This window comes from Ostrea edulis, chromosome 2, assembly GCF_947568905.1.
Source record: "Ostrea edulis chromosome 2, xbOstEdul1.1, whole genome shotgun sequence".
NCBI lineage: Eukaryota > Metazoa > Mollusca > Bivalvia > Ostreida > Ostreidae > Ostrea > Ostrea edulis.
Window position 1 is genome coordinate 68,105,823 of NC_079165.1, and position 16,018 is coordinate 68,121,840.

Below are 16,018 nucleotides of genomic sequence, written 5' to 3' on the forward strand. Positions count from 1 at the left end.
ATAGAAAAATATTTCCTGAAAAATTGGGGATTCTATGTCCATTGCATCAATCTTTTAAATTCCCTGTACCATTTATAGATTTTTTAAAAATGTAACACGAAGGGAGAAAATTTAAGCATCTTTCTATCGTCGTAAAATGAGGTTAAACAAGAGGTACTGTGAGTAATGCTCACTAAGAATACTCCCCGCTTACTCCAATCTCCCAAAGGGTGTTGGTAATAGGTATAAACTACCTCTTTTCTGAGTGTAAAAAACAAATGGCATGACAAACCGAACCATATTTCTACTGCGATGTCCAGTGCGTGTGACCTTTGACCTTTTGACCCCCAAATCGATAGGGAACATCTTCATCCCATGGGTAGTCCATATGTATGATATGGTGACTGTAGGTGGAAAGGATAACGCTTTAGAGCCCGGAAACCATATTGCTACTTCGATGTCCAGTGCGCTTGACCTTTGACCCCAAAATCGATAGGGAACATCTTCATCCCATGGGTAGTCCATATATATGATATGGTTTGGTAGGTGGAAAGGATAATGCTTTAGAGCCCAGAAACCATTACGTCTACAGACGGACGGACAGACAGACGGACAACCCGATTCCAGTATATCCCCCCCCCCCCCCCCCCCCCCCCCCCCACAACTTGTTGCGGGGAGTATAATGAATGAACAGTTTACTTCAAATCTATGGCATAAAAAACTTTAGCTTGCTTTGTGATTTGATGGTTATCTCCAGTGAAACAATCTAATATTTTCATTCATTCACCCTATTCTGGGTCTTGTCGGACATGTATATAAAAATCAAAAATTTTGATAATCGATAGCGTATATGAATAGAAGCAACTAAATTTCGAATCGTTAAATTATTTTTGTCGATGATTTTTTTCTTTCATGAACTAGTTGCATTTGACACCATGGTTTTAAATCCTTGCATATTGATTGTGTAGGAACGTAGAATCGGAGGGGTGTATTTAAATAAGCTTGAAAGCTATAAGAATTCATCCATGTAGCAACCTACCCACTGCACGATTTAAGAAATTGAAGTCGGGAGGGGAAATTGAGACAGTTTGAGCGGGTGAAGACTACCCCCCCCCCCCCAACACCACCACCACCCCCCGCTGATAATCGGACAATTTAAGCGGTCATTTTTTGGGTACTGACTAAAACCCGGTCTCGGTCCCGAGACTAAAACCCGGTCTTCGGTCCCGGTCCCAGATTTTTTTTATTCGATAAAAACAGAATACATCAGAATAGTTTAGCCCCAATTTCTCGTTAATTTAGATATGACATATCATGCCTGCATCCTGATAGTTGATTGATAATATTATTGTCGTCTTTCGTAAAATAATATGTGAAAACTCCGGGACCGTTGGGACCTAGAAGTAAAAACAGTGCTAAAAGCCGGTCCCGGTCTCGATGGTTTTTATTTTTCTAAATAGCCGCTTTAATCTACTTTTTTTATGAGAAAAAGATAAGAGTGTTATATTCAATGACATTCCTTTGTATGCACATGTATGTTTCTGATTTATTGTATGTTTGTGTTTTATTCCAATTTCCCTTTAATGTCAAAATCGAACTCAACTACGTGATTTTTCTCTCCCAAATGAACGCGTTACAATACAGTTTCATAAAAAGATAAGGGTGTGGAAGAGAAATGATATATATGTACTTATCCTAGTGTATTTGTTTGTAATTTACTGTTGGATGTAGTATTTACAAAGTCTTTTTTATATTTCATTTAGGTCAAACACCTGACCACACGATTGATAAAATTTTCAAATTCAATGTTGGTGTATTCCGAACCGGGTCTCTGTATATGTACATGTATTCTCTCTCTCTCTCTCTCTCTCTCTCTCTCTCTCTCTCATTTACGAGTGTATCGTGAGAATCGCATTAATTTGTTAAATTATGATGTTATATTAGTTGTTTTAATCAGGGAAGAAAAGCCTCTATTAGAATAATACGTGCAAGATATGAGTCCAGAATGTACGATGTATGAAGTACTTTAAAAAATTATGTTCATTAGTGAAATGGAAAAAAAACAACAACAAATATTGTTCTTAAATATTATTATGATTATTGAAACATGATGAATAATTGTTGTTGATAGCGAAACAAAATTAATGTGCACTCTAGTCAACAACCCCTCCCCCGCCCCTTTCCAGAAAGATTCTGAATACAAGAATGATGCTTTTGAAAAGCAAATGTTATACCCCCGTAATCGGATATTCGGGGCGCATTTATATAGTTTTTGGTCCATCCGTCTGTTTGTCAGCAAAAACTTGAACCTTCGGCATAACTTTTGAATGCATGTTGATAGGGTTTTCATATTTCACATGTGTACTCCTTGTGACAAGACCTTTCTTTACATGCAATTCTTCACTTTTCAAATTTGACCTACTTTTGAAATTTTTAGCTTTAGCCATAACTCTTGAATGGTTAGTAAAATACACGAGGGTATAAAATGCTTCACGCAGGCATACTTTTCATGAAGCGCTAACAGTAGGCCTATTTGTATTTTCAAAACTGAAATTTATTTCTTAAATAAATTTACATGTATGTCTTGCATATTTATAAATGTAGATTTCATTGTTTGTAAATTTATCAGTTTATGTCAAATTTATGCACTTTGAAATATAAGATATTTTGAAAATAGGAAACCAACAATTTTTGTGCAGCATAATTAATACATATATGTTTGCACATATACGTATATAACTATTCACAATAAATATAGTTACCACATAATATTACAGTAAAACATACCATAGAGTATTTGAAGATCATCTAAAGTCAGAGGGTATCTTCTGTATAAGTATACAGAATCTGAGAATTTTTGGTGAGCATGTGCTCTATGTATGACACACTTTTATAGATACTATAAATATATTAGGTGGACCTTTTTAAAAGCATTGTATCTAAAAGAACCACAACTGAAAAAAAGAAAGAAAACTAAGTATGAAATAAGAAAGGAAAAAATATTTTATAGTTATTATTTATTGGTTATATACAACTATACCCATATAAAGAGATCGGGTTCGGAATACCAAACATGAATCTTTGAAAACTGATTTTGACAGGAATAGAAGAAATAAAATAAATGAACAAATAAACTAACTGTAAATTACAAACAAATACACCAGGATAAGTACATATATATTATTTTCCTTCTGCATCCTTATCTTCTTATGAAAAGGTAATGTAACGCGATCATTTGGGACAAAATGTCACGTACATGTACATGTAGTTGAGTTCGATTCTGACATAAATACATGTATAAACAATATTGGAATAAAAAACCTATACACACAATAAATATATGTATACAAAGGGATGCCATTGAGTATCACGTCCTTATATTTTTTATGAAAAGGTAGATTAAAGCGGTTATTGAGGAAAAATGTCGAGACCGGGACCGGCTTTTAGCATTGTTTTTATTTCTCGGTCCCACCGGTCCCGGAGTTTTCACATATTATTTTACAAAAGAAGAAAATAATATGATCAATTTACTATCAGAATGCAGGCATGAGATGTCATACCTAAGTTATTGAGAAATGGGACTCAAATATCCTGATATATTCTGTTTTTATTGAATAAAAGTATCTGGGACCGGGACGGGGACCGAAGACCGGGTTTCAGTCAGTACCCATTTTTTGTCGCTATTGTTTTCTTATTGCTTGTCAAGAATTTCAAACAAATTAACCGGCGGCATGCCCCTTCTGATACATTGAAAAATATAAGTGATGTTAATTAGCACGCGGGGCTCTGTAAAGTTCAATCCATGTTTCTTCATTCAATAGCCTTTTTTTTTTTTCAAAGAAAAAAATGTTTGTCGGGGTTAGCGGGACTATGATCTATAACAATGACCTGTGTATAACTTGTATATTTCTTGCAAATTCGAAGGGGTTTTCACCTCAATAGAATAATTGGGGGTCAGCTAATCCGGGTATTTGAAATTAAGAGAATTGTTTGACTTTTTGCGAAAAGTGTGAAATATATTGATTTCTCTCTCTCTTAGTTTATGAGATCGCTTCGTTAGAAGAGCAGCTGCTCTCCCTCTGATTCCTGAACACCAAGTGGAGGATGTGTGCTTTCAGGCGCTGGAAGATGATGGCCAGGATGTCCTATGTTTCAAGGACTATGTTAAATATACCACTTTGTCTATAAACGTACTGAAACAACTTCTCAGAGTCCATTTGAAGAATAATTGATACCTGTTCCGGATATATACATACACATTTGATGTGTTTACATCAGTAAAACTATGCAATGCTAGATTTAGATTGAATGTTGGTGTATACAATGGCATGTTCACCGACTGATGTAATTTTCATTTATCAAAGATGAACACGAGAGAGAGAGAGAGAGAGAGAGAGAGAGAGAGTTTTAGAACTACTCTTTCTTGACGATTTAGGGGAATGTAAAGATATAAACACGGACGCATTTTTGTGAGGTTTTTAAATATACATGTATTTGCTATATAAAATATACCATCTGAAGTTACAGAAATATTACTTGACGTATTTTGCTGTACCCAAGGAAATTATATCCCATTCGTGCAACATAAATTTGTATCGTTTAGTACCTCTATTCAATGTATTTTGTAAATACCCACAGCAGGCAGACATATTATATTCGTATGTACTGTAACATGTACATGTATATTACATACACATGTAAGCAGACCTGTTACATAGTCCTTGGTGTACATGCCATAACAAGTAATTTTATCTGACTCAATCGACGTTTTCAATCGAAGTGTTTATATTTATCACCAAAAAAAAAAAAAAAAAAAAAAGAAAGAAAGAAAAAAAAAATGAAAGAAAGAAAAAAAAATAAAAAAATTCAAGAGCCATTTTATTTTCCATAATTCATTTGAATAGGAAGACATCGGACAGCGCCTTCGAAAATATGATTGCGTTCTACTCATCAATTTTTGGCAAATACATGCATTATTTTCCTCACTCTAATTAACACAAGAGTCTGCCGCAAAATGTCTATGAACACGATAAAGTTACATGTAAATGCATAATGTATTTTCCATAGGATGCCAGTTTTTAATACTCTTTGATCTCAATTAGTATTTTTATATAAAAAGTTGGAATTATAACTTTTAGAAAAATATTCTAGACGAATCGGGGGACTGTAAATCCTGTAAGGTCGATGACGTTGTTCCGAAAAAGTGACCGTCAGAAGACAGCGTCAGAGTAAACAATGCAATGTTGTAACGTTATTTTCTCAATATCAGCAACAAATAAATAGTACATGTTATATATGAATGAAACTAGAAAATTATCACCTTTCTACCTGCAAAATATGATCGGCTTTTGAAGCGCGACCAATTTTGGCCAATAATGTCCCTTGTCCTTTTCTAAATGTGTTTCATATATAAAAATAAAGAATTAATCTCAATTTTTTTTTTGTTTTTAAATGAAATTTTACTGCCCAATTTTAATACTAAACCAAATTACCAGTGATGTGTTACAAAACAGACTATAGATTACCTATAATTATTTTCCTTTGTTCTTTGACACCCTTACCCGTCTAGCTAAAACCAGTCACCCGTACAGATTTCAGAATTTTAGCTAAGTGGGAAGACACCAATTCTGCCATCAGATTTTGTTTTGACAATCATTAATATGTAGTATACTAAATAAACCAAATGATCACAAAGCTTATTCTTATTTTATCTCAATAAAAAATCTCTCTTTTTAAAAATCAAAATACTATTTTACAATAAATATGATAAAAGGAATAACAATTTTATAATTATCACAATCTAAAGTCTAAAATTAATATATTCTCATAGAAAATATAGATTTTGCAAATATATTTTCTTAAACTTTACAAAAAGAACAGATATGTTTTCAAATATATATCAAGATCAATATTTTTTAAAAATTTTCTTATAAACTGACCTTTTTGTCTTGTGACATTTTGTTCTACTTTCATAAAAAAAAAAAAATTGTGACTTTTTCTCTTATAAAACTGATTTTTTTGTCCTCTGACATTGTGTTCTATAAACTGACCTTTTTGTCTTGTGACATTTTGTTGTACTTTCATAAAAAAAATAAAAAATTAATTGTGACCTTTTCTCTTATAAAACTGTGATTTTTTTGTCCTCTGACATTGTGTTCTACTTTCATAAAATTTCTTTTTGTGAATTTTTGTCCGTGGTCATTTTGTCCGTGACCTTTTTGTCCTCATTCGAATATACTTGTTATATTTAGATCGTTGTATCGTCCAGACACTCCCAATGAAGTACGCATTATTATCAACTAGTGACTTTAAGAATATTTTAACGAAGAAAAGGGAGGGGGGTGGTCGGGTAGCAGCGCCGGTTTCACTCTCTTAAATCTGCCACTGGGTATTGAGTCTGAATAGAATTGCTTTTACAGCATCAAAATACTAATACATGTACATGTTATTCAAATTATATTACTCATGATCAAAAAACTGAATTACAGAATATTTATACAAAACATATGCTAATGGTCTCCCATTTAGAATTTAAAAAAAAACAACCCAGCAACATGTTACATATGAAAATGTTAGTCTTTATCACTTAGAGAAAAACATTCACATCTGTCAATCTTTCATTCTAAATTAGTGGAACAGCCATTTTGAATGTATGTGTGTTGGGGGGTGGAGTGGTATGGGAGGAGGGGGGACATTTGTATAAATATTCTGTACTTAAATTTTTTTATAATGAGTAATAATTTGAATTGTATTTATTAGATACATTGACTGTAAAAGCAATTTAATTCGAAATAGTGCAAATAACCAGCATACAATTAAATATTCAAAGAAAAAGTATGCAGTTTTTATAGTAAAGTAGCTTTAACTGAACACCAAAATCCATCTGAATGTTTACATGGAGAATCCAAATCTTATTCATCTATAAACCCCTCCCCCAATAAAATTGTAATAGAATTTTGTAAAACCTCTGTAAATGTTTTTATATTGCTAAAAAAACCTATATCTAAGTTAACACAAAATTTTTCATGAAACAACATTTATTTTTGCATCATTCACAAGTCTTTACTTAAAAATTTGATGGATTGAAGGCCAGAACAAAATGCATTCTTGTTCTGTTTTTTTCTTCTTTTTTGATTATCCATGTGTAATCTAAAACCTTCTGCCTCTGTATCAGATGATAAATACATTAAAGACATTGTTCTGCTCTGTCTTGTATTGAAATGCATAATGAATGAGAAAAAGAATATAACTATAAAAAGCATTTTCATAATTGTATTAAAAATTACTGTATAAAATTAAACAGCGTTATCAGTTACAGGAAGAACTTGGTAGTACTATAAAGATAAACACAATTCATGTTTAATGGTAGTACTATAAAGATAAACACAATTCATGTTTAATACATGTATGCTGTACTCGACAGGTTATGAACATGAGAATTAACCCCCTTAACGGAATCACAGTTAATAAACCAATAAACTGCTGATGCTCTTTAACAAGAACACAAAGAGACTTTCACACAGTACTAGTAAAAAAAAAATCATCCTCATATAGTGTTACTGTTGTATTCACCATCACATTCAACGTCAAGTGTAAATATTCACATTTATATACATAATGTCCAACATCAAGTCAAATTTAATAAATACTCGTACTAAAATACACATAATTTGTACAAAATTTCATTGGACGAGACAACATGCGTATTGGTCATCTTAATGCTTTTCTTCCACATAATTAAATGAATTCATCAAGAAAATTTGGCAAATTAAGGATTTTATTGGTGCATCTGTATTAAAGCAATGTTTTAGTTTTGTTTTGTATTTCATTAATAACAGAGAGGTTTAGCAACAACAAAGGTATAATTGTACATGTGTGTGTGTGTGTGTGTGGGGGGGGGGGGGGGGGGGGGGGGGGGGGTCTCTTGTATTTTATACTAGTGCATCATATGTGTAGAGAATCCAATACACCATAAAAGATTACATGCAGCTTTAATTTCATCAAATAGAATGTATTTTAACAACAAAATGAATATTAACAATAAAATGAGTTATTTGTAAACTTTACAAACTTTATGCTGATACATGATTTAATATTAATAGTCATCAATTATTTTACTCAAAACATCAATGATATTATCCATTAAATAAAATCAAAACTATAGCCTTTCAGAACAATTAATATTAAACAAGATGTCTATGTGTATCTCATTCCTGTAACTATGGGGATGAATAAAGGCTGTTTAAAGTTCTATAGAATGTAGGTTCTATACAAATAGGGAAAAGGAATGGGGATGGCTACAGAAAAACCAGTGTTTACTATGAATTACGAGTTTATTACAATCAATTTAATTATTACAGTTGCCTTGATCATCCAATAAACAATGCTCTTTAATACTTACCAAAAAACAAACAAACAAAAACCACAAACCTAAAACTAAAAAGAAAAAAAAAATAATAAAGTGTCATTTAAAAAAATCACAAAGACAATGTGAGTGTTTATTTAGGGGCTCGCATAGATCCTGGAAGAGTGTGTATTAGTATGTATACAAGTAGCAAGGCTTTGAATCTAGATCGGAAACAAACGGTGAAAATTCAATAAAAAAGCACTTTTGATGAAAAAAATACCCTCAAGTCAAAAGATGCTCGAAACAAATTTTGTTTATCTATACTTGAATATGAATTGAAAACATTGCCTAGACAAATCAAATGCAGAAATCCAAGTCAAAGCAAAGGAAAATAATAAACCATTTACTTAACATACCATTTACTTTTAAAATACATCTGTTATAATACCCCAAATCAAGAGTAAAGGATCTTTTGCTCTCAAATTGGGGAATTAGAACATCTGTTAGAAAAGATGGTATATTTCTTTCATTTACCTATGAGTCAGAGAAGTTATGTTTTTACAGAAAATTGCTCAATAATGATTTGAATTGCAGCTATTATTTGTAGTGATTTTTCCATCACATATATATTTTTAAAAAATATTCTTACAAATTTTCTTTTTGTGAACATTTCTATGCAGTTTTTTGGATGGGGTGGCTTGAATTTCATAGTATAAAGTGTTGGTTACAACATACAAAAATATGAGAGTTTTGAAACAAAACACGCTCCCATTGTCCTAAATTAAAGTGAGCAAAAAGATTTTGACATCATGTTAGAAACCTTGTTTATCTTGATAACGAACTCCTCTGACAAATCACTCATACCAAGTTTTTGCCATTTAAGAAATTGAGAGATGCATGTCCAACATGTGACAGAGGAAAGAAATTCGGACAATAGCAACACTTTTGAGATAATCTAGAACATCATTTTTAAAAATTCCTAACTGTAAAGATTTGTAATTTTAAAAATAGTTAGGGTATCTGAAGATTCATATCGGTGGAAAACATTAAATACATTGTTATACAACATAAAATGTTAACTTTCTGTCTTCAATCAGAAAACCTGAGGACTGTAGTACTTTAATGTCTTGGCTCTTTACACCCCCATTTTTAGTGCAAAAGAGACGAAAAAAACCCGAAGATTATTAGCTTGAATTGTGCTATGCAAAACAAACATTGACTTTCAAAAGCCCATCAACAGATTGGAAAATTCATATTGGTTTTTTTGGACATCAACTGATAAATCCACTTTGTGTTTTCGTTGAATTGGTATCAAATAGCACCTGTTAAGTGTTCTCTGCTCTCAAACACTGACTTGTAAAAGATTTATCTTCAAAAATTTAATTACACTTATGCAGAAACAGTGTAATCAGTCATAAAGCTAACCTTGACATACATGTGCATATACAGTAAAACCTGCTTATAACGAACACGCTTATAACAAATTCACAAGTATGGCGAAGTGATATTTATTCCTGTGTGAGAAGAAAATAATGAGAATTGTATTGGATAAAATGAAGTTTGGTTATAATGAACTGTATTTTGCTGACCCTGGAGGTTTGCTTTAACCATGTATGTAATCAATAAGCATTATTACAAAAACTGAGTTTAACATTTCAGTAAAAAAAAAAATGGACAAAAATGCACATGTATAATGGTCACTACTATGCAGAGACTAGTGTATAACTTACCAATTAAAAATTTTCACTTGCAGTTTACATGTAGTGGACAGCATAAAGCATCTTGTGTCAAGAAATACTACACATTCAAAATATAAATACACATAAAAAAATGTTGTTCGTATCCTGATACTACCAGTATATATTGCTTGTACTATTGTTAAATAAAACTGTTATATATACACACATCAATCATTTCCAGCACTTATACATACACCTATGATAACATTCTCAGATGACATCTGTACTTATAATCATCAAACATGCTGGATCAAGGCTACACTGTCATGGAGGTACAACATATGAGCCATATTGTATCTATTTTTATTTTTTTTGACTGCATATGGTAAAAACTAGAATTTAAATGAAGTGTGTATTGAGACAACTGAAGATTGTTGACATAATATTTTCAAAGAACATCACAGATAATGTTGACTCTACAAAACATTTTCAATACAATGCACCAATTTTGTATTGAATCATATAATGGTGCAAGAGATGCAATATCATGTACATTTGTGTAGAAATCCAAAGTCAAAGAATAATAATTGACTGGTAGTTCTAATAAAATACAAATGTATCAAAACACCTTATTCTAGAATCCAGAAATACAAACACCATTCAATATTCCTTAGGTCACAGTTTTTTTATTTCTTGGTTTACAGATTCGCCCGACCCTAATTTCTGGGAAATCGAAAAAAAATAAAATGCAAATTTCTACTTTTTTTTAATTCCACCGATTCTACCCGACGTGTCAAACCAAAAATAAAAATAAAATGCATTTTAAATTTTACGAATAGAAAATCGTGAAACGCAAACCTATTGATTTGTATTTGGTAATCCCTCTTCATTTTGCCAAATATCTCTATTCCGTATTTTTAAAAACCATGTAAACAGATACGGCCACGATGACAGTAACGATACCTGTATATCGTTCTTGTTGACAAAATATATGCCAGATGGCATTTCTTCACCCCAAAAAAAAGGGAATTGATAGAAATAAATATTTCTCATACATTTTTGAAGTGTTATTTGGGTGTTTAAAGATGAGGGGAAAGGTACAATTGTTAGCGACTTTACTAGATAGGATGTTCTATCATTATTTAAAGTGATAATGTCCTACGGACCCGGTTTGAGTGTGGTGAGGGCCTGTGTGGTGAGAGCCTGTCCCGAAACACTGTTAGATTATTTTAACTAGAGACTTTATACCACAGCAGTACATGCCATAATAAACGTATTTGAATACATCTACGTGTATCTCTGCCGTCAAAAACCCGAACAGGGAATAGAACAGTGTGAGAAATTGTTAGACGCTTTTGATACTATAATGAACGCCCGTAAAAAATATGACCAATTCCCAGATGAAACTCGGCAAGGTATGCATATGTCTCGAAAATTAGTATACCTTGTGTAGTGGTGGAAAGAATTTGAATACCAAATAAAACTTAAAAACTGAAAACACTTTTTTCAAAAAAACGGTGGTAGAGAATATTCTAAGGGCATATCTAAGTAGGAAAAATTGGGTTAAAATTATTTCATGGGGTATAAGCATTCCAAGATTAAAAATGGAATTAGTACATAAAATTGTAATAATGCTTCTATATTAAATTTTTTTCATTATATTTACAACTTGTAAATGTAAAATCTTTGTTGAGCATATACAGCATAATTACTGAACAACGTAATATAAATACTGGATACTTTACAACATCAAAGAGATATGACCTTACACATTTTCTCAGCTTATGCTTTACCAAAGTGTAACATAGATAATAATTATACACTGAATTTGAAATTGCATTTTTTTTTTCAAAATTCATAGCATACTAGTCACTCTGAAGATTTTTTAACCTAATATTTAGCAGTGATTTAATACGTGGTTTGTTTATTTGTACTCACGAAATGATGTTAATGATTTATTGAAAATAAAACGATAGATATCAAAAATGTTTATTTTATTTTTATTTTTTTTCTCCCGACCAACCCCAATTTTCAAAACAAAAATCCGTAAACCAATAAATTAAAAAAACTGTGGCCTTAGTAAAAATACAAATGCTCTTTAATGGTTAATTCTCAAAATATTAACCCCATATACTTGATTCTAACCTTTTGTACATGTTAATAAATGTAGAGCCCTATTTGATAAAAAAAAATTTTCAATATTGAGGGCAAAGAATATATACCCACAAATGATGAAAAAAATAAAAATAATGCTATCGAAATGAAGTATAAAGCGAGTCTAGTAACAACATTTCTATCCTCTCATGAAAGATGGATGATTGATAATTAAAAAAATAATGAGGTCCAAAAGTATTTCAGAACAACTAAGAGCAAGAAATCATGAAATGTATACATATCAAAACTATATGTACGATGTATATATGTGTATATTGTAAAAACTCAAGCCAGTTAATGAATTTGGAAGCACTTATAGTTTATGAATGGCTCATTATTACTATACAAATTATCATTGTTATCTGATAACAATATAACATGTGTGCAATGTGTTTGTGTAAGTTAAATGCAGTTTAGCTCGTATAGAATTTAAAAGTAAGACTTATACCCATATAGTCTCTGTCAAATGTTATAAACAATCCAATCAAAATAATTCACGTACAAGTATAAACTTTAATACAGGGGTGGAGATTATAGGAGGGAAAACTTCTATTCAATGAAAAATAATTTTTTGACAGAAATCCCTTATAAGGAATATAATTTGTGATAATGGTACCATTTTCTGGCTAAAGAAAAGTAAAGTGAGTAAATTAAATATCATACTGTGCATAGCATCACAGTGCACAAATTTCAACATATCTGTCCACCTTTCCTCATTTTTTCAAAGGCTTTGTCTTAAATTCTCAGTTGTTACCATTGGTCAAATTTGTACAAAAGATTTAAGGCCCTAACTTGGTGAAAGAGTCTGCAAATGAGGGTTTTCTAATCCCGTGACACTCTCATTTGTTTACAAATTCAATTTTGCAATGCTAACAATGCCATAACTGTTCAAGATCACCAAACAATCATGTACTAATAAACGGATAATTTCCCTGTTCCAGCAGTCCTCCCAGTAGTTGCAGCAAGTCAACAAATGATGGTCTTTTATCTGATTCCTAATAAAAAAAATATAGCAAAGAAATCATTTAATAACAGAACCACCGTAATCTTATTTCAATAATACCAGAGAAAGAAGAGGAGGAATAATTGGAGCTAGCAACAAGAGGCCCATGGGCCACTTTGCTCACCTGAGTCACCTTGGCTTATATTTAAAGATTTATATCATATATTCCCATGTAAAACTTTGATCCCTATTGTGGGGTCAACCTACTCCCGGGGGCCATGATTTTTTCCAAATTGAATCTGGACAATGTCAGGAAGCTTTCATGTAAATGTAAACTTTTCTGGCCCATTGACTTTTCAGAAGAAGATTTTTAATGATTTTCCCTATATATTTGTATGTAAAACTTTGATCCCCTATTGTGGCTCCACCCTATCCTCAGGGGCCATGATTTTAACAACCTTCAATCTGCACTATGTTAGGAAGCTTTCATGTAAATTTCCACTTTCTTGGTCCAGTAGTTTTTGAGAATAAGATTTTTAAAGATTTTCCCTATATATTTGTATGCAAAACTTTGATCCCTCCTTGTGGACCCATCCAACCCCCCCGGGGGCCATGATTTTAACAAACTTGAATCTGCACTATATCAGGAAGCTTTCATGTAAATTTCAGCTCTTCTGGCCCAGTGGTTCTTGAGAAGATTTTTAAATGACCCCACCCTATTTTTGTGATTATCTCCCCATTTGAAGAGGCATGGCCCTTCATTTGATCAAATTTGAAAACCCATCACCTAAATATGCTTATGGCCAAGTTTGGTTGAAATTGGCCCAGTGGTTCTGGCGAAGAAGTCGAAAATGTAAAAAAGTTTACAGACGGACAGACAACGGACAACAGGCGATCAGAAAAGCTCACGAGAGCTTTCAGCTCAGATGAGCTAAAAACATACCGCAGCTTTACATTTGCTCCAGGTCATTTTCACGCTTTCTTTTCTTATCTGCTTTTATGTAGTTTTAAATCAACTGTTATATCTATATCATCCATTCTATACAAATTGTATGGCCAAGTTATGTTCAAGGCATTCAAAATCAAAACTAAAGTTATGTAAAACTAATGGCTGTATACATTCTTCTGATAATCATGTACATACATGTTGCCAACATTGAAGCATCACTTTATAAATCTTCTCTGGACAAGCACTTGGCTTTTCAAGACGCTGTCTTGAATGACACACATAGTCTACAACTTCCACATTCTTCATTTTGTCATATGGCATAACTCCACCAGTAAAGATCTCCCACATCAGAATACCTGAAAATTTAAACATTACCACTTTGTTCTCATCATTTGTATTTTATAAGAATTCTGAAAAATGCTATGAGTGATGTCATGTACCAAGTACACTGAAATTCAGAGAATTAATGACAACATCAGGCTTTAAAACATTAAAAAAACTATCATGTATATTTATTTCTAAAATCCAGGAGTTAGTCTGCTGTCCTCCCTAACATATATAATTTATTAAATGTCGGAATCTCTTTGTATGCATTATGTCCCCACCTCTATTTTGTGCTCTTTCTCTCTCTATATATATATTATATATATATGTAGGACTCCAAAGTGCGATGTGACTCCATAGTGCGATGGTCACGCCAAAGTGCGATGGTCTGTGCCAAACCACGATGGTGTGACACGCCAAATTGCGATGGTCCACACTCATGCACCAAAGTGCGATGGTCTGACACGCCAAAGTGCGATGGTGTGACACGCCGAAATCCATTGGTTTGTAAACGACACAGTGTTTTGGTACAGACTGAACTAACCATGTGTTGTTTCACCAAAATATCAGTGCAAAATCCATGTACAAAAAATAAGAATAAGAACTTATTTCATTACCATCTCGTTGTCGTGTTATTAAAATTTTCCAATGCGAAATCTTATAGAATGTTTTGTATCATAGCATACCCCCAGGAATCTTCAATGCGTGAACGTTAAAGTAATAAAAGATCATGAATTAAAGAATGTTCAGGCGAAGTAGATAGTTCGACAACAAATGTACTTTGTCGTTCTCACTATCCTCAACCTTGTATACCTTGCCGTTGCTGTTGTCCATGTTGCATTTCTTCGGTTTTATTTTGAAAGACGTTGAGAATGATGTCACAAACGTTACTGAACTCTGCACCATCGGACTTTGGCGTGACCATCGCACTTTGTTGTCCGTAACGTCAACAAACCATCGCACTTTGGCGCATACCATCGCACTTTGGCGTGACCATCGCACTTTGGAGCGACCATCAGACTTTAGAGTCTTACATATATATGCATGTATTATTTATATATTTGTACCCTTGGAAATATTGTTTTATATAATTACAAAATCATACTTATGTACCTCATGTACCATTGTGAATGGTTGGAGTGAATAAATGAAATGAAATGGAGACTCAAATGCTGATATATGCTTGTCATGCAATTAGGAGTTTAAGTGCGCCTACCATATGCCCAGACATCAGATTTGCTGCTGAAACGGGTATAACTTAGTACCTCTGGTGGTGCCCACTTGACTGGGAATTTAGTTCCTGTTGAACTGGTGTACTCATCATCTATCACATACCTAAATAAATATTCCTACATTGTAAACCAGTCATCAAAAATACTCCTACACGGTAAACCAGTCATCAAAATATTCCTACACTGTGAACCAGTCATCAAAATATTCCTACACTGTAAACCAGTCATCAAAATATTCCTACACTGTGAACCAGTCATCAAAATATTCCTACACTGTAAACCAGTCATCAAAAATATTCCTACATTGTAAACCAGTCATCAAAATATTCCTACACTATAAACCAGTCATCAAAAATATTCCTACATTGTAAACCAGTCATCAAAATATTCCTACACTGTAAACCAGTCATC

General features: G+C 32.6%; 1 protein-coding gene across 1 annotated transcript in view; it reads right to left on the reverse strand.

Moving 5' to 3' along the window:
* Nucleotides 1-7,236: 7,236 nt before the first annotated feature.
* Nucleotides 7,237-16,018, reverse strand: part of LOC125682596 (tyrosine-protein kinase Tec-like) — a 31,937-nt gene continuing 23,155 nt past the window's right edge. Inside the window, exons 16-18 of the mRNA XM_048923262.2 lie at nt 15,592-15,710; nt 14,247-14,407; nt 7,237-13,154 (exon numbers count right to left, since the gene is read on the reverse strand). Coding sequence (XP_048779219.2) covers nt 13,065-13,154; nt 14,247-14,407; nt 15,592-15,710 — 370 coding nt within the window. The 3' untranslated portion in view covers nt 7,237-13,064. The remainder of the gene's footprint in view (nt 13,155-14,246; nt 14,408-15,591; nt 15,711-16,018) is intronic.